Raw genomic sequence first — 26002 nt, 5'->3', positions numbered from 1 at the left:
AAGGGGTAAATTTATAGCACGAGCCTCCTATGTTAAACGCCAAAGGGACAATGAGCGGATGCGCTTGGTGCGGCAGTTAAGCGCATTGGAGAAAATCCGTAAAATGGATCCCAACGTAGGGGCTCTCTTGCGTCCGTTGAAGCTGTACGCACGAAGATAGCTTCTATTGATGCTGCTATCACGTATCAGCTGGAACGGACACAACAAAAATATTTTGAAGGAGGCAATAAAGCAGGGAAACTACTGGCTCATAAATTGAAGTGTAGACAGGACCAGGTCGCTATTGTAAAATCAGAAGCCAAGAGGGAACTATGCTCTCTGACGGTAAGGTGATCAGGTAGTGTTTTCAACAATTTTTTGCCGAATTATACTCCGCTAACGAGCAGATAACTCAGGGGGACATAGAGGCATACTTGGAAAACTCCGACCTGAAAGCCTTAGAACCCTCCCAGCGGTTTATCATTGATAAGGATATTTCGGAACTGGAAATACGGAAGGCCATTCAAGATATAAAACCAGGAAAATCACCAGGTATAGATGGCTATACGGGAAGATTTTACAAACAGTTTGCTCCCCTGCTTGCCCCTATTTTGGCTAAATTTTTAAAATCATTGAAGGAAGGTCAACCGCTTTCTTCCTCAGCCAATATGGCCGGCATCACGATCTTGGCTAAACCTGGCAGGGATCTCACAGTTTGTGGGTCCTATAGACCAATATCCCTTATCAATATTGATTTGAAGATTTTGGCCAAAATTCTGGTGAACCGACTAAATGGGCTTCTGGCCCAAATCACCCGAATCAGGCAGGCTTTATTCCGGGTAGACAGGCCAGCGATAATGTGCACAAAATCCTGGATATGATCTGGTGGGTAAAACAACATAGGATACCAGCGGTGGCTCTCTCGGTTGATGCCGAAAAAGCCTTTGATGTAGTTCACTGGCCCTATTTATTTGCCCTATTGCAACGCTTGAATTTTGGGGCAAATTTCCTTCAATGGCTTCACCAGCTATATCAGCATCCTTTAGCGTGTATAAAGGTTAATGGGGGATACTCGTCCACTTTTCAGATACAGCGGTGCACCAGACAGGGATGTCCTCTGTCAACTCTGCTATTTGCTATTTTTCTTGAACCTTTAGCCAATAAAATTCGGAGTAATTCAGAGATACATGGGGTACAGGTGGGTGCTTTTACAACAAAATTATCACTCTTTGCGGACGATATTTTGCTTTCGGTTACTGAACCAGAGTGATCCCTTAAGCTGTTGTCCCAAACTCTTGAGGAATTTGGCAAAGTCTCCGGTTTTCACATAAATTGGGAGAAATCGGAGATTCTCAATGTAACTGTCTCTGCTGACATGGAAAAGTCCATGAGGGAGAAATTTAGATTTCGCTGGGCACAATCTCATATTAAATATTTAGGAGTTTATATTAGTGTTACTCAAGAGCTGACCCAACTCAATTATGATAAAATATGGTCCCAGATTGCTAGAGATTTAGAGGAGTGGAATTGTTATAGGATCTCCTGGTTTGGGCAAATAGCAGCCATAAAGATGTCGATTCTGCCTAAATTTCTCTACTTATTTCAAACACTTCCACTAGCCATTCCTAAGCAAAGCCTTTTTACATGGCAGAAACGTCTGTTATCCTATATTTGGGTGGGCCGGAGACCTAGAATTGCTCGCAAGGTTCTTTATAGATCCAAAATACAGGGGGGATTGGGTATACTAATTTAGAGCGATATTATATGGCAGCCAGATTCAAGACGTTGATGGAATGGCATAGGAGTTCACTACAGAAACCATGGGTAGTGTTTAGCCAACAATTGCTGGCTTCTTTCCCGTTATTAGCCTTCTGTGGCAACCCAAAAAGACTTGGATTATACAGCCTCGAGATGATCGAGGAGTTAAAGGGGCACTTAGAGAAGATAAGGTCATCGCGGAAAGATTAAATGATTTCTTTGCTTCGGTGTTTACTGAAGAGGATGTTGGTGAGGTACCCGTAATGGCGAAGGTTTTCATGGGTAATGATTCAGATGGACTGAATCAAATCACGGTGAACCTAGATGTGGTAGGCCTGATTGACAAACTGAAGAGTAATAAATCACCTGGACCGGATGGTATACACCCCAGAGTTCTGAAGGAACTAAAAAATGAAATTTCAGACCTATTAGTAAAAATTTGTAACCTATCATTAAAATCATCCATGGTACCTGAAGACTGGAGGATAGCAAATGTAACCCCAATATTTAAAAAGGGCTCCAGGGGCGATCCGGGAAACTACAGACCGGTTAGCCTGACTTCAGTGCCAGGGAAAATAGTGGAAAGTGTTCTAAACATCAAAATCACAGAACATATAGAAAGACATGGTTTAATGGAACAAAGTCAGCATGGCTTTACCCAAGGCAAGTCTTGCCTCACAAATCTGCTTCACTTTTTTGAAGGAGTTAATAAACATGAGGATAAAGGTGAACCGGTAGATGTAGTATACTTGGATTTTCAGAAGGTGTTTGACAAAGTTCCTCATAAGAGGCTTCTAGGAAAAGTAAAAAGTCATGGGATAGGTGGCGATGTCCTTTCGTGGATTGCAAACTGGCTAAAAGACAGGAAACAGAGAGTAGGATTAAATGGACAATTTTCTCAGTGGAAGGGAGTGGACAGTGGAGTGCCTCAGGGATCTGTATTGGGACCCTTACTTTTCAATATATTTATAAATGATCTGGAAAGAAATACGACGAGTGAGAGAATCAAATTTGCAGATGATACAAAATTATTCAGAGTAGTTAAATCACAAGCAGATTGTGATAAATTGCAGGAAGACCTTGTGAGACTGGAAAATTGGGCATCCAAATGGCAGATGAAATTTAATGTGGATAAGTGCAAGGTTGATGCATATAGGGAAAAATAACCCATGCTATAGTTACACAATGTTGGGTTCCATATTAGGTGCTACAACCCAAGAAAGAGATCTAGGCGTCATAGGGATAACACATTGAAATCGTCGGTTCAGTGTGCTGCGGCAGTCAAAAAAGCAAACAGAATGTTGGGAATTATTAGAAAGGGAATGGTGAATAAAACGGAAAATGTCATAATGCCTCTGTATCGCTCCATGGTGAGATGAATACAGTGTACAATTCTGGTCGCTGCATCTCAAAAAAGATATAATTGCGATGGAGAAGGTACAGAGAAGGGCTACCAAAATGATAAGGGGAATGGAGCAGCTCCCCTATGAGGAAAGACTAAAGAGGTTAGGACTTTTCAGCTTGGAGAAGAGACAGCTGAGGGGGGATATGATAGAGATGTTTAAAATCATGAGAGGTCTAGAACGGGTAGATGTGAATCGGTTATTTACTCTTTTGGATAATAGAAAGACTAGGGGGCACTCCATGAAGTTAGCATGGGGCACATTTAAAACTAATCGGAGAAAGTTCTTTTTTACTCAACGCAGAATTAAACTCTGGAATTTGTTGCCAGAGGATGTGGTTAGTGCAGTTAGTATAGCTGTGTTTAAAAAAGGATTGGATAAGTTCTTGGAGGAGAAGTCCATTACCTGCTATTAGGTTCACTTAGAGAATAGCCACTGCCATTAGCAATGGTAACATGGAATGGACTTAGCTTTTGGGTACTTGCCAGGTTCTTATGGCTTGGATTGGCCACTGTTGGAAACAGGATGCTGGGCTTGATGGATCCTTGGTCTGACCCAGTATGGCATTTTCTTATGTTCTTACCACCTTCTATACTACTACCTCTGCAGCTGTGGGAATCCAAGAAATCATGGTTGGTGGGAGTGCAAGAATTCTACCACAGTATCTTATTTGTATGCTAACTCCTTATTCACTTCGAGGTTTGAGAGTCATGCTTTTCTGGGCAAGGAAGGGGCATTCTTAACTGGGGACAGATAATGGGGAGCACAGAATTTGTTAAGCTTTATGGAGTTACAACGAAATACGATTTTGCGCATTCTGACTTGTATTTGTATTTACAGCTCCGTCACTTTGCACAGTTCTATCATTTTCCAATGCATTTTGCACAAGGGAAATCAGATTTTGAGCTCTTATGTTTGAATACACATAAATATCTAAATTACTTTCGAATGTTTATGCATTTTTGGGTAAAGAGAAATATCAGAAACCCACCCATGTACAGGCATGGGAAGTGGATTTACACAGAACCTTCTCCCACGGCACATGGGAAGAGCTTTTCTCTAACACGGGTAGGGGTCTCATAGCCTCACATATAATTGAAAATTCTTGGAAAATGGTACTGTGGTGTATTACTCTCCAGAGAGATTACATCGCATGTCGCCTTTGATTTCTTGCCGGTGCTGGAGGGGTTGTTCGACCATTGGTAGTTTTTTTCACATGTGGTCGGAATGTAAAGTGCTGTGCCCATTATGGTCCCAATTGGAAGCTTGGCTGACTCAGTTATATCGCATCCCAATTAATATTCTCCCTCAACAAGCCTTGTTATTATTATTATTTATTATTATTTAAAAGTTTTTATATACCGGGGTGGATTTCTCCCACTGCACCGACGCTGAAGGAATGGACGGATACCATGTTGGATCTATACCTTCTGGAAAAGAAATCTATCCCATCAACTTCCAAGAAGAAGCAACTGATGTTTCATACCATTTGGAAACCATACCTGAACTCATTGCCTAAAGATTTGCGGCAGATAGCTGTTTCGAATAATAGCTGAATTCAGTTTTACTTTCCTCAATATTACTGTTAGTAATGATACTATTATTGGCTTAACTGATGTCATTTTCACAATATTTAGTACTTAGTATCTCTGTTACTATTGGTCTGCAGGATTAAGGTGCTGAGTTAGGGGCGGGGGGGCATGGATGGGATGGGTTGGGAGGGGACAAGGGGAGGAGGGAATTTGTCGGGCAATACGGGGTTTGTTGGTTTGTTTGTTTGTTTGTCTGTTAGTTGGTCAAACTTGTGAAATGCTCGACCACCTACTCATGCTGTTCAGGTGTGTTCATGTACTGCTGTATACTTGGTTGAAAATGAATAAAAAGTATTACAAACAAAAAAAAGGTTTGGATAAGTTCTTGGAGAAGTCCATTACCTGCTATTAATCAAGTTGACTTAGAAAATAGCCATTTCTATTACTAGCATGGGATATGCTCAGTTTTTGGGTACTTCCAGCTACTTGTAGCCCGGATTGGCCACTGTTGGAAACAGGATGCTGGGCTTGATGGACTCTTGGTCTGACCCAGTATGGCATGTTCTTATGTTCTTATCGATTGTCTATTCTTTTAAAAAATAAAAAACTAGGGATCACTTTATAAAGTTACTAAGCACATTTAAAACAAATATTTCTCACACTGTGCATCATTAAGCTCTAAATTCATTGTTGCTGGATGTGGTAAAGTCAGTTAGTGTATCTGCATTTAAAAAATATTTGGACAAGGTCCTGGAGGAAAAGCCCAAAACCAGGTAAACTTGGGGAAGCCACTGTTTATTATTTGTCATAAGCAGCATGGAATCTGTCTACTGTTTGGGATCTTGCCATGTACTTGTGACTTTCATTGGTTACGTTTGGAAACTGGATACTGGGCTTGATGAACTCTTAATCTGACCAAATATGGCAGTTCTTATGGAAATGTAATAGGAAGTAATTTAGTCAGATTAGATGTACCACAATCCTTATCTACCATCATCTTCTGTGTTTCTCCCTGGACCTAAGCATGCTGCCGCCTTATGCCCAGATGCAACCAGCCCTGTAGAATGGGAGATTTGACCCTAGATACCCTAATCTACAACAGAAAACACTCTGGCTTGAGCCACAGAGCCAATCTGTAATTAGTTTACTGAGGAAATGTCATCAGGCTTGTAAGTGCATCCTGTGTTAGAATTTAGTAACGATGTGGGTTAGTAATTTCTGCTCCTGTAAAAAGTAACCATGAGCTGTGTAATCGTTTACAGTGTGTACAGCATCTTAGCTCATTCAAAAGACAGTACTCTTAGCAGGAACGTGTCTTAACTCTTAACAAGAACATATGTCTTAATAGAATCATGTGGCATTGTTTCTTGAGGGTTTCCCATTTCTGGATGTTTTGACCTAATTCTGCTCAACTTCTGAAATGGATTCAGAGCCAAAGGAGCAATGGTTGCAAATCTGAAATGATGAAGCTGTAATTATATTACATTGTAATAGTGTTTATTTTTTTTATTGATTTTTATAATAAAGATAAGACTATACATCATATAAAACAAGGCTTAGCATAGCTATATTAATCATGTCATTCAAGAGCATATAGAGATTAATCATTGGCCAATATCACCTGCTCCTTTTCAGTTCTGTCACTAAATATATTCAGATATCAAAGATTTAGATAAGTAGTAGATAGACAGTGCTAAGTAGTAGTAATAGTACATCACTCCTCCTCCTTTCATTCAATCGTTAATAAAATCTAGGCGAGGTATGCTTTAAAAGGTTATGTAATGACATAAATGAAAAGTTCTTATTCCTCTGGTGACGCATTCTTGATGCTCTAACTCCACAGTGTATGTATATGTTTCCCTGTCGTGATTGGTTATTACTAGTTGCTGTTTGAATGTTTCTGAACTTTCTGTTGGATTTGTTCCTGTTTGCTCTATCTTTCTCTCTATTCCGGTCTCTTCTTCCTACCTGTTCCTTAACTCTAGGAATGCCTGGGACAGTTTACTTCCTGCAGAAACTTTCATTTGGAAGAAGGCTTTTGGCAGGCTAACAGTTTGTACTCATCCTCTTTCAAGCTATGAGAAGCATCGTCTTTTCACCTCTTACTTACTGTCTAAGGATTGTGGACCCTTGTTGCTGTAGGGAGGTTGACTCAACCTACAAGGAAGGCCCTGTAGTTTCTCCCTGATAACTGGTGGGACTGGGCTGGTGCGAGACGGGTCTAGAGCTTCACCTTTTCCAGCTCCTTTCCCCTTAGGTTGAGTCCTTGAATTTTGGGGGCCAGCAGGAATTTAGTCGATAGTCTTGTAGAGAATAGTACGATGGTAGATTCCAGTCGTGGCTAGAGTCAGAAGCCGATGCCAGACAAGGATAGTTGTGGTTCAGGCTGAGGTCAGCGGCAGGCAAGAGTGGGCTAGGTCCATTCTGTGGTCAGAGGCAAGAATGGTCCAGATCCAGACTGTGGTCAATTAGAGTCAGTCCGAGAAGAAGCTGGATCAGTCTCTTCAATGTGTGTGGCTGTTCTAGGGGCCTTCTCATCTGTTGTGAGTGTTAAATTGTTCTTCATTCAAATAAATGCTTTTGGTAAACAAGAACTGAGTTTAACTTTTACAGTATCTGCAGTAGACATCGAGAGCAGAGGGCAGTAGAGTGAAAAGATGTTGAAAATCAAAAGGAGCTATCAGTTGGGGGATACAGCAGAGGTCTGGCTGTGGGGATCTTTCAGGAAGGATTTAGAGGATTCCCTCTGCCAATTTGGGCAATGACAATCAGTAGTATGGTGTGCTGGCCACAGCGCATGGCTCAGCGCACAGTTGGATGCACTTTTTGGATATGTGGCCATAACCTCCAATGCAAAACGGGGGTTAGTGCGTCCAAAACGCGTACCCACCCACCCGCGTAGATAATAGCACTCATCACATGTAAATTCATGTTGATGAGCGCTATTATGTATTTCCCTCAATGCAGAAAAACAATGTGCACCTAATCCGCATGTTTGTCTGCTCAGAAATTAACACCAGCACAGGCTATTCCTGATTGGTTCTTTCTACTGACAAATATATGTTGTCATGGATGATCAAAACAACAATTCCCTAGCAAGGTCAGAGTTCTTTGATTTGTTTAACATACAAAAAGACTACTCCCTCTTCATGCTGAAAATATGTTCAGAAGGAGGTAGAAACAACAGGAAGAAGAGCAGATTTGTGATAGAAGCCATAGATGGCAGCATCAGATCAATATTTCCCATGCGAATGCAACCAGTTACCACACAACAGGAGAGAAACTCCTGTGCCAGAAGCAGCACATCATCCCCATCTGAAGCATTTAGCTAAGCATCTCTCACTTTTGGATCTTGATACTCAAATTTTATTCCTTCTTGGCAGAGATGTCCTGAGACTACAAAATATTCGTCAGCTGCACAATGGTCTATGCAGCGCCCCCCTGTGCTCATCGCCTTGACCTAGGATGGGTGATAGTAGGTGATGGCTGTATTGACAAAATGCATACACCAGACAATGTTAATACCTTTTCCAATAATGTATTAGAGGATGGACTTGCATCCTTATTCAAGCCATGTCCAAACCATTTCTCTTTCAGAGAGATAAACGATGATCAATCATCATCCTCAGATCTACATAAAAACCCTCATACCAAAAGATTGGGAGAGACCACCTGAGAAATGCAGTATTCCAAACTATGAAGGACAATTCTTACTTGTATTTTCTTTTAAAAACTGAATTTTATGAGTTGTTAGAATTTTATTTTTGGTGAGAATCTCATAAGTTTTTTTTAATACCTTATTGTCTGTAATATTTTTTAAATCTGATTATGAATTTCTGTTCATCGCTCAGGCCTTCATTATGTTGAGCGATCAAAAAATTTTAATAAATGTAAATCTATGGGAGGACAAGGAGTTTCTGAAGATAATGACAAGGAATTCTTCAAGGATGAATCAAACAGCTGGGGTGGCTCCCCTCCCATTCCGAGCACCCAGACATTGACTTCCTAATAGCAAAGAGCAGGCTCTTTCATGTCTTACCTCACTACATTGGAGCCTAGAAAGAAAACAAGAGACAAGTGATCACTTTGTGACATTTATGAAGGACATTCAATAACAGTCACGTGGCTGTGCCTCTGAAGGAAGGTGAAAAGAGCAGGTACCTTCCTATCTTTGCATGTACCATCCTCAGAAAGCAGGTCAAATCAGAGCTGTATTTGACTTAAGAGTTCAGTGTCAAGGAGTCTCTCTAAATAATGTGCTCCTTACTGGGCTTAACTTAACCAATAATCTTTTGAGAGTCTTAATTCATTTCAGAAAGGAGCCTATTGCCGTCATGGCCGATATCCAGTAAATGTTCTACTGCTTCATTATTCATGAAGACTACAGAAACCATCTGAGATTTTTGTAGCACCAAAACAACAGCAGCAACAAGATTGTTGAATAAAAGATGCATTTGCATGTCTTTGGCAACTGTCCATCACGTCCACTGGTCACCTATTGACTCAGAAGGACAGCACAAGAAGAGAGAGTAGGAGTATAGCACAGATGCCAGTTAATTCAGTAGAAAAAGACTTCTCTGTGGATGATGGATTGAAGTCTGTACTTACAAAAAAAGCTACTGTCGACTTGTTAAAGAGAACACAGTCAATGTTAGCTGAGATCAGTCTGAAGCTTCATAAAGTAGCCTCCATCAGCATCAAAGTAATGAAAGCTTTCCCTTCAAAAGACCATGTGAAAATCCTCAAGAACTTAAATCTGGGAGTTGACATGTCAGCACTTCAACATAGTTTTGGACTGTTGGGACCTGAAAAGTCACATTCATGTTCCAAGTCTCAAGCAAGGAGAAAGCATATATGCGTCATGGTGTTCTGTCTACAGTAAACAGCTTATATAATTAATTTGGTTTTGTCTCCAATCACCATACAAGAGTGGTATTTATTAAGTGAACTTTTATCAGAGACTAGAGTGGGATGCCCCACTGCCTCTGTAGAAGAAACAAGAATGGGAAAAGTGGAAGTATTCCCTGTGAAATTTCTTGCAGCTCCAGATTCCATGTATCTCCATCTCTTACAATAGACACGAAAAGATGGATCGGTAAAAAGGACTTTTATTGAATCTTGCCCAATAAAAGTCCTTTTTACCGATCCATCTCTTCGTGTCTATTGCTGCGAGCCATCTTGGATCGGCTTCCGCTTTCTTTTTTGGGACGATCTCTATCTCTTACTGCAGCTCATTACAAAGAACTTTGTATTTTTTCAGATGTTTCAATAAAGGCCATAGTTGCTGTGTCCTATGTATAGCAACAGATGCAAAAGGCTCATATATAAGAAACATAAGAAATTGCCATGCTGGGTCAGACCAAGGGACCATCAAGCCCAGCATCCTGTTTCCAACAGAGGCCAAACCAGGCCACAAGAACCTGGCAATTACCCAAACACCAAGAAGATCCCATGCTACTGATTCAATTAATAGCAGTGGCTATTCCCTAAGTAAACTTGATTAATAGCAGTTAAAGGCCTTCTCCTCCAAGAACTTATCCAAACCTTTTTTGAACCCAGCTACACTAACTGGACTAACCACATCCTCTGGCAAAAAATTCCAGAACTTAATTGTGTGTTGAGTGAAAAAGAATTTTCTCCAATTAGTCTTAAATGTGCTACTTGCTAACTTCATGGAATGCCCCCTAGTCCTTCTATTATCCGAAAGTGTAAATAACGGAGTCACATCTACTCATTCAAGACCTCTCATGATCTTAAAGACCTCTATCATATCCCCCCTCAGCTTTCTCTTCTCCAAGCTGAACAGCCCTAACCTCTTCAGCCTTTCCTCATAGAGGAGATGTTCCATCCCCTTTATCATTTTGGTTGCTCTTCTCTGTACCTTCTCCATCGCAACTATATCTTTTTTGAGATGCGGCTACCAGAATTGTACATAGTATTCAAGATGCGGTCTTACCATGGAGCGATACAGAGGCATTATGACATTTTCTGTTTTATTAACCATTCCCTTCCTAATAATTCCTAACATTCTTTTTACTTTTTTGACTGCTGCAGTACACTGAGCCAATGATTTTAAAGTATTATCCACTATGATGCCTAGAACTTTTTCCTGGGTGGTAGTTCCTAATATGGAACCTAACATCGTGTAACTGCAGCAAGAGTTATTTTTCCCTATATGCAACACCTTGCACTTATCCACATTAAATTTCATCTGCCATTTGGATGCCCAATCTTCCAGTCTTGCAAGGTCCTCCTGTAATGTATTACAATCTGCTTGTGATTTAACTGCTATGAATAATTTTGTATCGTCCGCAAATTTGATAATCTCACTCGTCGTATTCCTTTCCAGATCATTTGTGTGTGTGAAAAGCATCAGTCCAAGTACAGATCCCTGAGGCAAGCCACTGTTTACCCTTTTCCACTGAGAAAATTGTCCATTTAATCCTACTCTGTTTCCTGTCTTTTAACCAGTTTGTAATCCACAAAAGGACATCGCCTCCTATCCCAAGACTTATTATTTTTCTAAGAAGCCTCTCATGAGGACTTTGTCAAACGCCTTCTGAAAACCCAAATACACTACATCTACCGATTCACCTTTATCCACATGTTTAGTAACCCCTTCAAAAAAATTAATCAGATTTGTTAGGCAAGACTTCCCTTGGGTAAATCCATGTTGACTGTGTTCCATTAAAACATGTCTTTCTATATGCTCTACGATTTTGATCTTTAGAATAGTTTCCACTATTTTTCCCGGCACTGGTCAGACTCACTGGTCTATAGTTACCCGGATCACCCCGGAGCCTTTTTAAAATTATTGGGGTTACATTTGCCACCCTCCAGTCTTCATGTACAATGGATGATTTTAATGATAGGTTACAAATTTTAGCTAATAGATCAGAAATTACAATTTTGAGTTCCTTCAGTACCCTAGGATGCATACCATCTGGTCCAGGTGATTTGCTACTCTTTAGTTTGTCAATCTGGCCTACTACATCTTCCTGGTTCACAGTGATTTGGTTCAGTTCGTGTGACTCATCACCTCTGAAAACCATCTCCGGAACTTATCTCCTCAACATCCTCATTAGTAAACAGGGAAGCAAAGAATTCATTTAGTCTTTCTGCAATGGCCTTATCTTCCCTAAGAGCCCCTTTAACCCTTCAGTTATCTAATGGTCCAACCAACTCCCTCACAGGTTTATTGCTTCAGATATATTTTTTAAAGTTTTTATTATGAGTTTTTGCCTCTATGGCCAATTTCATTTCAAATTCTCTCTTCACCTGTCTTATCAATGTTTTACACTTACCTTGACAATGCTTATGTTTTATCCTATTTTCTTCAGATGGATCCTTCTTCCAATTTTTGAAGGATGTTTTTTTGGCTAAAATAGTCTTTCACCTTACCTTTTAACCATGACGGTAATTGTTTTGCTTTCCTTTCACCTTTCTTAATGCGTGGAATACATCTGGACTGTGCCTCTAGGATTGTATTTTTAAACAATGTCCATGCCTGTTGAACACTTTTAACCTTTGCAGCTGCACCTTTCAATTTTTTCTAACTATTTTCCTCATTTTATCAAAGTTTCCATTTTGAAAGTTTAGTGTTAGAGCTGTAGTTTTACTTATTGTCCCCTTTCCAGTTATTAGTTTAAATTTGATCATGTTATGATCATTATTGCCATGTGGCCCCACCACCGTTATTTCTCTCACCAAATCCTGCGTTCCACTAAGAATTAAATCTAAAATAGCTCTCTCTCTTGTTGGTTCCTGAACCAATTGCTCCATGAAGCAGTCATTTATTACATCCAGGAACTTTGTCTCTAGCTTGTCCTGATGTTACATTTACCCAGTCAATATTGGGGTAATTGAAATCTAACACAACGTGCAAGGAAAAAGTTTCAGTTCCACCACAATATACTGTGTAAATTTTCAGTTTTTATTCTTACAGTCAGTAGAGAACGGCAACTCCACGTTTGTATATATAACCAGGTATCAGTCCCCCGACACGGTCCCGTGTTTCGCTGGTGGCTGCATCGGGAGGGACCACATTGAATATAAATTCTAGAATATAAACACATTTAGTCAAGGTGGAACATAAGATAAGAGGCTAATACAGCAACAAAAATACAGTGTATACTCACATCCTTTAATTGAATCATGGAGCGCAAACACCCTCACTCTGTCAACTAAATTTAAAGAAGAAGCCTTGGCGCCAAAACAGCTGTCATCGCGAGAACGTCAAAGTTAGTCCCGCCCCCATTTACCCAAATAGGTGCCATTCAATATCCTTATTGAGCCCGTAGGGGTGAATGGTTTTTAAAGTAAAAATCCATCTCTGTTCTCTTTTGCCTAACATCTCAGCATAGTCCCCACCCCTCACAGAGGGGGAAACAATCTCTAAGACTGAAAAGGTGAGATCAGAGATGGAATGGCCCGAATTAGTCCAGTGGGAGACCAGGGGTTCTTCAGATCTGTGCTCGATGATACGTGTTTTCACCATTCTCTTAGTTTTACCAACGTATAACCTAGGACATGGGCACTGTACCACATAGACTACCCCTTTAGTTGTACAGTCAGATACCCCGCGTAATTGAAAAATCTGTCCAGAGACTGGGTGTTGAAAGGAGGAGGTGACTGAAGTGTGGCTGCACATCGTGCAGTGACCACAGGGGCTGTGACCACCTATCCCTCGAGTGTCCACCTTATTCCTGCCAAAAGACGTGTGTACTAATTGATCACGGAGATTACTACCTCGGCGAAATGAAAAGCGTAAATTCCCCCGCAGTAAAGAGGATAATGCTAAATTTTGCCAATGTCTGCGAATCATTGAGGATATTGATTTGCTGACAACAGAAAATGGTAATACACAGTTAAAAGATATATCAGCATCAGCAGAAGAGGGAAGGAAAAGCCACTCCCGGTGGGTATATAACGCCCTTTTAAAAGCTTTTTTCACAACCCGGGACGGATATCCCCTCTCTAAAAATCTTAAAGACATCACCCTGGACTGTGTATAAAGTCCTCACGGGAGGAGCATAGACGCCGCAATCTAAGAAATTGACCAGTTGGAATGTTGTCCCTGAGTGGTTTGGGGTGACAACTCGAGTAGGCCAGTAACGTGTTCCGGTCAGTTGGCTTCCGGAAGAGTGTAGTGACAAAAAGATTATTTTCAACAGAAATTAGAATATCCAAAAATGAAATTTGTGAAGAATGAATACAATGATTAAATTGGATATGTGAGTTCAAAGAATTTAACCAGTCAAGAAACAAGAAACAAGAAAAATTGTATACAATTGTATACAATTGTATACAATCTAAGAAATTGACCAGTTGGAATGTTGTCCCTGAGTGGTTTGGGGTGACAACTCGAGTAGGCCAGTAACGTGTTCCGGTCAGTTGGCTTCCGGAAGAGTGTAGTGACAAAAAGATTATTTTCAACAGAAATTAGAATATCCAAAAATGAAATTTGTGAAGAATGAATACAATGATTAAATTGGATATGTGAGTTCAAAGAATTTAACCAGTCAAGAAACAAGAAACAAGAAAAATTGTATATTGTGGTGGAACTGAAACTTTTTCCTTGCACGTTGTGTTGGGTTACTTGCGTAGTGCAGGGTTTTGCTTCTGTTATCTTTTGGTAATTGAAATCTCCCATTATTATTGCACTGCCAAATTGGTTAGCTTCCCTGATTTCTCGTAGCATTTCATCATATGTCTGACCATTTTGTCCAGGTGGACGGTAGTATACTCCTATCACTATACTCTAACTCAACACACATGGGATTTCTAACCATATAGATTCTACTGAGCATTTAGACTCTTGTATGATCTTTATCCTATTGGACTCTATACCCTCCCGGACATAAAGTGCCACACCCCTACCAAGTTGATCCTCCCTATCATTGTGATATAATTTGTACCCTGATATAGCACTGTCCCATTGGTATCCTCCTTCCACCAAGTCTTTGTGATGCCAATTATGTCAATCTCATCATTTGCTGCTATACACTGTAACTCTCCCATCTTATTACTTAGACTTCTGGCATTGGCATACAGAAATTTCAAAGTGTGTTTTTTGTTTGTATTAACAACCTGCTTTTCAGTTGTTAGGGATAATTTGGAAATCATTAGCTTCGGTGATTTTTTACATATAGGCGCATTGACTACGTTTGCTTTTATTGGAACCTCTCTGTTGGGATGCCCTAACTCTCCTTTTTCATTAGCATCCTTCAAGGATACATTTCTCCGAACCATGCACTGCTGAGTGACTGTCTGCTTTCCCCCTTGTTCTAGTTTAAAAGCTGCTCTATCTCCTTTTTGAAAGTTAGTGCCAGCAGCCTGGTTCCACTCTGGTTAAGGTGGAGCCCATCCTTTCGGAAAAATCTCCCCCTTCCCCAAAAGTTTCCCCAGTTCCTTACAAAACTGAATCCCTCTTCCCTGCACCATCATCTCATCCACACATTGAAACTCCGGAGTTATGCTTGCCTCTGGGGACCATACTATATCGTGTGAACCTCTAAATGTAAGAAAAAAATAAATCACATGCAAATAAAGATATTTCTTACGTATAACATTTACAAGTGGACTATTTGAATGAATAGGCAAGCGACCATCATATAGCACAGGGTCCAGTATGTTTTATCTGGTAATCCTTGAGCATAAGCTTCAAAGTGCTAAAGAGGCACCACAATACAATTTTTTGTTTTTTTTGTTTTTTTGCTCTTTTTTTATGTTAAGATCTTTTGAAAAGAGAGAGAAAAATTGCACTTATCTGGTGGTTATAGCTGTAGCTTCGTACTGATCCAGAGAATTCTTGACTTCATAGATTCTAAGTACATTAGTTTATGCTGATAATAAATGTCATATTTCTTTGATACCTCTTAACACTGTCTTGAACGTCTCTGGGGACCTGCACGTGGAACAGGAAGCATTTCAAAGAATGCCACCCTGGAGGTTCTAGATTTCAGCTTTCTACCTAAAATCCTAAATTTGGCTTCCAGAACCTCTCTTCCACATTTTCCTATGTCGTTGGTGCCCATATGTACCATGACAGCCAGCTCCTCCACAGCACTGTCTATAATTCTATCTAGATGACGCGTGAGGACTGCCACCTTCGCACCAGGCAGGCAAGTTACCAGGCGGTCCTCACGTCCACCAGCCACCCTGCTATCTACATTTCTAATAATTGAATCGCCAACTATGATGGCCGACCTAACCCTTCCCTCCTGAGCAGTAGCCCTGGGAGATTTGTCCTCAGTGCAAGAGGACAATACATCACCTGGACAGCAGGTCCTTGCTACAGGATCACTTCCTGCTATACCAGGGTGATGTTCTCCTACTGGGAGACCTTTCTGATCCAAGGCAGCACTGGGGCTGCCAGACTGGATTTGGGACTTGGCTACTATGTCCCTGAAGGTCTCATCAATGTACCTCTCTGTCTGCCTCAGCTCCTCCAAGTCTGCTACTCTAGCCTCCAGAGATCAGACTCGTTTCCTGAGAGCCAGGAGCTCTTTGCACCGAGTGCACACACACAATCTCTTACCGGCGGATGAAAAATCATACATGTGACACTCAATGCAAAAGACTGGAAAGCCCCTCTCTTGCTGCTGGACTGCTGCCTTCATCTTAGTTTTATTGAGTTCCTAGTTAAGTTTAGGATACTAAGGGAGTTGGAATTAAAGTACTTTAAATTTACAGGAGTATTTACTAATTAATCAGCTAATGTCCTACAAGGGGATAATTAAACTTTCAATAAGGGCTGGTACAATAGTATGACTTAGATAAGACCCTGATTGATTTTTAATGAGAAAGTGTCTCTTGCCTAAAAATCAAGGGTTGAATGGGTTGGAAAGACAGACACTAGAATTAACTATCTCTGGCTTGCTTATTACCTCAGGCACACACAAACTCTAAAGAATATATCTCTCTATTTCACCTTTCACCAAACTTTTATAAGTGCAAAGATTTCCCAAATCTATACTTACCAATTCTCTTTAACCATCATTAAATTGATCTTCACTCAGTTAATTGAAGGGTTTGAGATTTGCGCGCCATTAGGCACGCACTTCCGGCCCTCTTCTACTGCAAAGGGTGCGGAGCCTCTGGAAGCTGGGCCTGTGGAATTCAATCCCTGGATCGCTTGCGGTGACCTCTGGACTCCTCACCCAGGGAAATCTGGGAGCGGTATGCAGATGAGCCTTCCGGTCCTCTTCTACTGCAAAGGGTGCGGGGCCTCTGGAAGGATTTATTTTTGGCAAGGCTAAATTAGCACCTCTGCTTAACCACACTGTACTACAGCTTGGTTTTTGTGGAGTAGTATTAGCAGTAGAGATAGCAGAAGTGAAATAGACATTCAACCAGGCATGGTCAAGTTCTACACAGATAGCAAAGTAGTGCTGTGCTATATATGCAACCAATCCAAAAAGTTCTATACATGTGTAAGCAACAGAATTGAAAGCAGCCAGCATTGAGACGAGCTTTGGCACATCTTAACCACATTGTGATCTCTTTCCTTCAGACTTTCTGGACAGTACAACAGATGCATGTTACAGTTGCGTCTTTACACAAAACTTTTCACACAGCTGATGAACTCTTACATTGAGAGAAAGTCATCCTATGTTGTGTACAACAAGAGGCTTACACTAAAGAAAACAGCAAAGCAAGGAACAGTGAAGACATTCATCAGACCTGTCACTGATACTGAGCTCCTTGTCTCATGAAAATATTTGAACATTATGGACCATTGCATGTTTTTATAGTTATTTGATTTGTGTTATGTTTTATAATAGTGGTATCTTCGATATCTGTCTCCACCATGTATGTATTTGTTTTTCTATTAAGCTGCCACCTGGTGTCATCTTGTGATGTGGCACAGCTTAGATTCTCAGCAGGGTTTTTAAGTTTCCTACCCTGGTTGGTTATGGCTAGCTGCTGTTTGAATGATTCTGAACTTCGTATTGGATCTGTTCTAGTTGCTGTATCTTTTTATGCCTTTCTTCTTTTCCTATTGGTCCCTTGACGTTAGGAATGCCTGGGGCAGTTTACTTCCTGCAGAGACTTCAGTTGGAAGAAGGCTCTTGGCTGTCTAATAGCTTGCTCTCATCTTCTTTTGAGCTCTGAGAAACATCATCTTTTCACCTCTTTATTTACTATTAACTCACAGCTGCTCTTAGAGAAAACTCATTACAGCTGTATCAGTTTCTTCAATCTGTGCGGCTACTCTTGGGACCTTCTCATCTACTGTGTGATGAATTGTTCTTCATTCAATTGAGTATTTTTGGTAACCAAGAATTGAGTTTCTCTTATCTAAAGCTGACTTCTCTAGGCACTCACACTAGACATCAAGAGCTGAGGGCAGTACACTTGGAGTGACTTGCTGCTTCTGGATATATTTAGGTTATTTTTCTGATTTGCTGCTAACAAACATTTTCTGCACATTTTATGTTACAGGTGCTAGCGAGAGTGTCGGGAAGCATATGCTTGAAGCATGTAATCATAATCTGGAGATGGCAGTCACTATGTTTCTGGATGGTGGAGGGATTGCAGAAGAGCCCAGCACCAGCTCTGCAGGAGCAACTACGCTTCGGCCTGTTGCAGAGTATGTACCTTTTTACCTATTATTATTATTTTTTTTGCCTGGCATTTATCTGCTGCTTTGACCTTTCAGCTCAGTCAGAACTGGCCTCTACTGGGGCCTATGTACCATGAGTTGCAAACCTGAAATGGTGAAACCATAACTGAATTACGTCTATTATTTGTTTTTTGGTTTTTTTTAAACAAGTCTCTCTTATTGATTTTTGTAATAAAGGTTTTTATAATAAAGATAACAATATATACTAACTTCACCCTCTTTTGCCTCAGGTACAAATTAGATTGTAAGCCCTCTTAGGCAGGGAAATACCCACAGTACAGTAACTCACCTTGGGGTTGGATTTGGAAAAGTTGAGTAATTAAATCTAAATCCAAAATGTCTAGCATAGCCATATTTATCATATTACACAGGAACATATAAAGAGAGAAATCACTACCCACTGTACTATAAAACCTCAACTGATATTTTACCCTGTTTTTAATTAAATCTTCATTCCCATCTAGCCCAGTCATTGCAGCAACAGTCCTCAACCAGGAGACCCCCAGACTGTGATTCCCTCTAGAATTGGTACGCAGACACATTCTTTCTCTCTCCATCTCCCTCTCCTCTCCCCCCCCTCTCTCACCACTAGGTTTCACCATTATGCAGTGGGTATGAATGCTTTCTCCACAGCATTTCCAGGCTCATTTGTCCTGAGGAGCAGAAGCTGGGCTCAGAAATCACATTCTGATCTCATATATAGCATGCTGCATTTCCAGTGAGTGACTGAGCTGGCCTCATATTGTGTGGGATGTAATGTAATAACATGGGTCTTAGGAAAATGTCTAATGTTGCTAGGTAAGCAGTGTGGCCATCTGATGGGGTAAGAGACTTTAAAATCAGGTTGGCTAAAGCCAACTGGCTAGTACAACTGATAAGAGAGGGAAGGAAGAAAAATATTTGAGAGGAATAGAGCTTGAGAGAACATAGGAAACAGAGATGGTAATTTCTAAAAATGTTTAAAAATTCTATATTCCAGTAAATTTGTTTTATATAGCCCTTATCTTTTACCTGTGTTAAGTTCCCTCCTTGGCCTGTTGGGGCATTATCCAACCTCTTTAATGATTGAAGGCTGAATGAAAAGGAAGCTTTGCTGTGAGGCTAAACCCTTCAGTGCTGCACTGTAGTATTTACAAGGCATTAGTGTACTTATTTTTCAGTGGAATGGAAGTTTAGAACAAGAGATCAATATATGGGGCTCAAGGGAGATAGCCTGAAGAATAACATTAGGAGTTATTTCTTAAAGGAGGAGTGATGGATACATGGAACAGCTTCCATGTAGAGATTAAAATAGTAAACAATTTTAAGAAAACCTAGAATAAGCACAAAAGTTCCTCTGTTGCGAAGAAGTAAATAAATTTAAAACTAGATACCACTTGTGGCCTGAGGCATTTCAGTTGGGTAGACTGGATGGGCCTTATGGTCTTTACCTTCATGTATTGTGTTTCTGTGACTGCCATGATTCACCTGTATGCAGCCAGACAAAAGATTTAAATCTGGGTCTCCTGTTTTGCAATGCACAGTTTAACCCTCTTTGTGAGTTCTTCTCCCATTGTCAACTCTCCCACCACTTTGTGCAGATACCCCAGACCATCAGTCTTTGCTGCTCTGTGTGGTAACCAATCACTGAACAAGCTATGGCAAGGGAATCATACTTGCAAAATATAAATCATGAGGTGGTATTCATGATTATAGAGGAAATCTGAAGGCCAGACCATGCATGTCTCTCAGTACAGCCTACTCACCATACAGTTGCTTCTAGAGCTTCTTGAGACCACTAGTTGTTGTAAAAGTTAAAGGGATATTTCAGGTTCAATTGCTCAGAAGCTGGCTGCTTCTTTAAAAGCTTTTATTGTTCAAAAGGATGCAATTTAATACTTTAAAATCAACTTGAAATGGTTTTAAAAAGGCTGGCACATAAATTTTACATTCCTGTCGGGCTTAGATGACTCAGTCAGAAGCATGCAGCCATCTACTTCCTCTTTCCCTCCAGCACTGTCCTGTTGGTACTAGATGAAATTTACAATTTATTAAAATTTATAACCGGGGACAAGATGGTGGCGTAAGCTAGATCGGAGGAACGCTCTCTCTGCGATTCTGATTTCCTGTTAAGCCTGCAAAGAGAGAGGGCAGGGCCGCCATCAGGAATTTTGAGGCCCCATACTGTCTGACGCGGCGGTGACGTCACAGCCGCGTCAGACAGTGAACGCTGGCAGGACAGAGCGCGCGGACGAGTCTCTGTCTGCGGTGCTCTGTAAATCAATGCTATGTGTGTCTAAAAGACACGCATAGCATTGATTCTCTCCCTTCTCTGGGGCCCGCACCCAGGGCCGGCTCCAGGTTTCAGTAGGCCCCTGGGCGACAGACTGTCGGAGAGAGCCTCAGTGGGCCTCTTTGCCATGAACTAATACATCCCCCAAGCGCACCTGCCGCCTGGCGGCTGCGGGCCCCCATATGTGGCAGTAGATCCTGGGGCCCCATACTGCAGGCCCAAGAATACTGCCCTGATGGCGGCCCTGAGAGAGGGTAAAGTACGCTCCTACCCCACCGAAGTTGCTATGCCCTCAACGCAGAGACTTATAATGTCCTTCCGAACTACTCCGACCTCGGAAAAGAAGGGTGATAACCCCGCTGTGGAAAACCTCGAAGGAGCGAGGGAGCTACCAGGGGAAGTAATCTTAAGCCCTCCGTACCTTCAGCCACCTCAGGTCCCGAGATTGTCTGGTTCCTCACCCCTTCCTGTGGCGCCGATAGATGACGTCGATCGAGCGACTCTGGATCGTGGGGGCTCGAGATAGGGTTTGCCTGGACAAGGAACCACGTTACCACAGACAGAGGACCTGAACAGCGGGGAAGCTGGGGCTTGTTTCCTGACCTCAACGCCAAAGGGTAAACCTGGAGTGCGGAATAGAGCGGTGAAAATGCCCGGGACAGAAACGGAGGAACGAGACTGCCCATTTGGAAGATATGGGTGAGTCCTTTCATATTCCACCAACACCTGAAGTTGTAACGCTTGAAGCGTTATGGGACTTAATAGTTGGCTTGGGCCAATGCCACAAGGAACAAGGGACAGAAATGAAACGTTTAAAATTGAAACACTGGAGGAAAAAGTGGAGAAGCAAACTTCTGAGTTTAAGGAACAAATTGAGAAACTTGAATTTTCAACGTGTAAAAACTCTGTGCAACAAAACTTATAAAGGACTTTAATAATACCAGCAGGAGGTTAGAATAATTAGAAAATTACAATAGGAGGTTAAATTTGCGATTGTTAAATTTCCCCACAATCTTAGGACAAGATCCGCTTGTAACTTTGAAAAAATATATGACAGAAATTCCAAGGTTTGAAGATCAAAAAATCCCTGCTGTGAGTAAATTGGTATTTTTGCCTATACCATCAAATGTGAGAAATACTCAAAATCAGCCAGAGGCTCTTGTGAATTTAACTCAGATTTTAGAAACATCTGTAGAGGAAGTCTATGCGCGAGGAACCCTGTTAGTAACTTTTTTAAATGAATTTGATTTGAGTCAAATAATGCAGAGAGATTTAAAAAATATCTCAGCTAGTTTCTTTTCTCAACAAGTCAGAATATATCCTGACTTCACCCGGGCTACTCAGGAGAGATGACGTGAAATTTTTAGCTTTAAAGCCTCAAGTAACATCCCTTGGTTATAATTTCTCATTAAGATATCCATGCAAATGTTTAATTAGAGCACATGACGAATCCTTCATTTTTTTCATACCAGAGCAATTGAAGTCATTTATAAATGCCAGGAACATGACTATCCAGTCCTTAGTCAAAATCTTGTCTCTGAAGGTACATAGTAATAATTAGGTCTGGATACGTAAAGCCTGTTTCTTTTTTATATTAAGTTTCATTGTTTAAACTCCCAATAATTCAGTCCCCCTACTATTCCTTTATTACCTTTATTGTAGGGGGCATGAGTAAATGATTAATCTAAAGGTGTATGTTAATATTTGGAATTTTCTGAATGATAATTATTGATTATTATTTGATTACTATTGTTGATTATTATCCCTGATAATTATTTATGTACTAAGATATATGCTCATGAATCTGATTTTTCTGTAAGTAAGAGTTATTACTTAAATGTAGATGAAAATGAATAAAAAATAAAAAAAAACAATAAATAAAAAATAAAAAAAAATTATAACCCAAGCTCGTCATGAAAGGTTTGAGGCGGCTAACAGGTCAAACATACATCATAAAATAAAACATACAAAAACGAGACAATACGACCAAGTCATATCTGCCATACTACAGGTGTTATTAAATAACCATTTAAGACTTCATTAAATAAGAATGTTTTTAAAGCTTCTTGAAAGACAATCTAGGGGCCTAATAGAATCAGCAAAGAGTTCCAGGATATAGGACTTGCTGCTGAGAGTGCCCTATTCTTGGTGTAATAATCCAATGCGTCATCTTAATTGAAGGAACTTTTAAAATGTTCTTCACTTCACGTCTCAAGGATCGAAAAGGTCTGTAAATCCTGGGAACCAAATTCACCCAACAGTCAGAAGATGATGGCGGCAAGCATATATAAGATTCACCAATTGATGGGAAGCCAGTGAAGTTCATATAAGATGGGAGTTGTGTTCCTGCATCTGAGTACTCATCAAAATGCGAGCAGTGGCCATCTGCACTAATTGAAAGGAGCAAAAAGGGGTTGAAACCGTAACTGATGTATATGACTTGCAGCTATTGAAACTATCAAGTGTATTAATATGTTTATTTACTGTGTTTATATTCCGCTTTTCAGGCACTTCAAAGTGGATTACATTCTGGTACTGCATATAATCAAATTTTATATTACTTAGTGCAAAAAAGCCTTTGGTGAATAGAACAGGTTTCTTTTTCTGCTATGCTGAATTGCACACTATTTAACGCCACCACTGTAATACAGAGTTTCCTAGCATGTAGATAGATGGATTCAGGACCAGTGGGTTATGCACCTCTACCAGCAGATGGAGACAGAGTAAACAGACATCACAGTATATATAGTCCTGCAGTGACATCAGCCTGCCAGTATTCTCTTTCTGCAGCAGATGGTGGACATGCATCTCCCTACTGGGGATTGCTTCAGATTTTAGAAGGAGAATTTAAAAAAAAAAAAGAAGTTCCGCTCTCCTGTTTTGATACCAAATGGTCCCTCCCTCAGTTGAGAATTCCTGATGTGATTTCTGTGGTCCCTCAGATATGTGCCTTGGTCTGGTAGCTGGTTTTTCAGCCAGCATGGACTTAGCTGATTGTACAGCTAAAAGGCAGCGGATGAAGGAAGCCGAGCACGGTAGTGATGGCCGATGCCACCTTCCCCCCCCTCAGCAGGAAACCTTCTCTGTATTCAGCCAGGAAAGGTTGAGCTCAGGTAAGCTTTAAAAAAAAAAAAAAACCCCCAAAAAACCCCGCCAAAGAATAAGATACCTTACAGAAACAGTGAAGGAGGGTTGTTCAGGGATTCCCCTTCCCTGGTCTCTGAGCTCGGTGTGCCTTTACGACATTCGTCTTTTCCCGCAGGAGGTTCAGGGACAGGAGCAGACTGGTGGGTTGAGCAGCCTCTTTTGGCTAGGCCCCTCTCCGAGGCCTTTCCACTCCGCACCGCATGGTAGGCCGCAACAGTGTTTTCTCACGTTTTTGCCTATGCGTTCGGCTGCCCTCTATAGGACGACACTTTAGTGGTGCGTCTTGGTGTGCGTCCAGGTTTTGAATGCTTAAGTTGAGTTGGTTGGGGCATCTAGCTTGGACGCAAACATATCTTGTGCGCCCAAATTGGGCATACGTTTGTGTGTGCTTAAGTTGACGCCTAGCCTTGCAGCGTCTAGTCTCGGGACACCCAGTTCTTAGACGCTTACATTTTGGATGCATATAAATAAATAAATATTTATAATGGCGCCTATAGCTAAGAAGCCTAAGTGCTTTGCCTTGTGCGCTGATTGTCATATTCAGGTGTCTGAGCCTGGCGTGCCTTATAACTTTTGCCAGTGCTGTTTAGAGGCTCAGTGAGAATTATCTTCCTCTGATTTTACTAAGTCTGGTTCCTCCCAGCCTGATGAGGTTATGGGTAAAGATGTGTCAGTAGAAACGCCTGATATTGGAAATCCCGTGATTGGTTCCTCAGGAGGGGATGGCAGCTCAATGGGCACAGCAGCGGTGCCTCCTGGTTTTGGCATGGATCCTTCTGACTTTTCTTAGGTAGAATTTTTTTCAGGGATTGCAATCCTTTCTTCAGGCATAGTCCTTAGCCCCGTCCAGTCCTGTCACGTCAGTCCCTTAGGTGGTGGCCTCTCCCTCTTCTAGTACTACGTTTAAGTGCCGAAGTACTTCCCGAGCTGCAGGTGTTCCTGACAGGAATCCGGAGGGCAGTGATGATGAGGCAGATCCTGACTCTCTGGAGAATGGGGAAATTCCTCTGGGATTAGAACTGTATTAGGACTATGTTGCAGTTCTTTCATAGAGATGAATTGCTGGCCCTGATTTCCCAGACATTGAAATGTTGGGAGTTCCTGTAGCAGATTCCATGTCTGAGCCAAAGAAAAATCCCATTTTGTGTCTTTGCGTAAAGGCTCTCATTTTTTTCCGGTTATGTAGGCCATTCAAGAATTGATTGATCTTGAATGGGACTCCCCAGAGGCAAATTTTAAAGAGGGTTGGTCCTTGGAGGCCCACCCCCCTGGATCCAGTGGCAAGAGAGGGTCTGTGTTTTCCGAAAGTGGATGCGCTTCTCTGTGCCATCTCTAAACAGATGACTATCCATTTGGAGGGGGGCGTGGCCTTGAATGATGTGCACAATAAGAGAATTGAGGCCATCCTTAAGCAAGCATTTGAAGCAGTGGCAATGACTTTGCAGATAGCTTCCTGTTGTTCCTGGTGGCTCGTTCTTGTTTGCTTCTCTCGCAGGAGGTTGATGACTCTGGAGTGTCTTCCAGGGCAGTTATGGAATCCGCCGCCACCTTTTTAGCAGATGCAGGCTGCGATTTGATCCGCACCTCGGCCAGAGGAGTGGCTTCGGTTATAGCGGACAGATGCCATTTATGGCTGAGGAATTGGTCAGCCGATGCGACCTCCAAAGCTAATCTTACGAAATTGCCTTTTAAAGGCTCACTCTTGTTTGGAAGAGATTTAGAGAAGCTGGTCAGTAATTGGGGCAATCTCCAGTTCCTTAGTTGCCGGAAGATAAGAAGCAGTTACCATGTCCCTTTGGTATGAGGAGTCATCTCAGAGGCTCCAAGTGTTTTTATCCCTACAGAGGGGACGACCTTTCAGAAGACTCCATCAAGAAAAGCTCAGTGGCAGGCACCCGAACTCTTTCCCAGTGAAAAGAAGGGAAAGGAAAGGAAGGGATTTGAGAGGGGCAGGAGCGCCAGGTGAGCACCCGACCCGAAGCCCCACCCCCACCGACGTCATCACCACTCACCCTCACCAGAATCTCTCCATTTAAAAGAAGAGTGAAACCTAGGCGTCACGCGCTGCATGACTAAGGAGCGCAACAAAGGGGCACTCCCCTTTGTGCACCCCTTAATGCAAACCTTAGGGCTTCACAAAACAGAAACTCTTCGTATCAATACACCTCTTCTCAACCTTCCATCTAACAAAATGGAAACCTCCAAGCTCCCTCCTAAAAATACTTCGAATAGAAAAACCTCTATTCACAAGAAAACAAATAAGTTCAATCTCTCAAACTCAACA

General features: G+C 41.4%; 1 protein-coding gene across 2 annotated transcripts in view; it reads left to right on the top strand.

Annotated features, from left to right (window-relative positions):
- The window catches only part of UBXN7 (UBX domain protein 7), a 255626-nt gene that overhangs the window by 32691 nt on the left and 196933 nt on the right, over positions 1 to 26002 (top strand). For both annotated transcript variants that reach the window (XM_029617005.1, XM_029617006.1), the window contains one exon: positions 18119 to 18266. In XM_029617005.1, coding sequence (XP_029472865.1) covers positions 18119 to 18266 — 148 coding nt within the window. The remainder of the gene's footprint in view (positions 1 to 18118; positions 18267 to 26002) is intronic.

This window comes from Rhinatrema bivittatum, chromosome 9, assembly GCF_901001135.1.
Source record: "Rhinatrema bivittatum chromosome 9, aRhiBiv1.1, whole genome shotgun sequence".
NCBI classification, from domain to species: domain Eukaryota; kingdom Metazoa; phylum Chordata; class Amphibia; order Gymnophiona; family Rhinatrematidae; genus Rhinatrema; species Rhinatrema bivittatum.
This window is presented reverse-complemented; position numbering and strand designations above follow the sequence as displayed.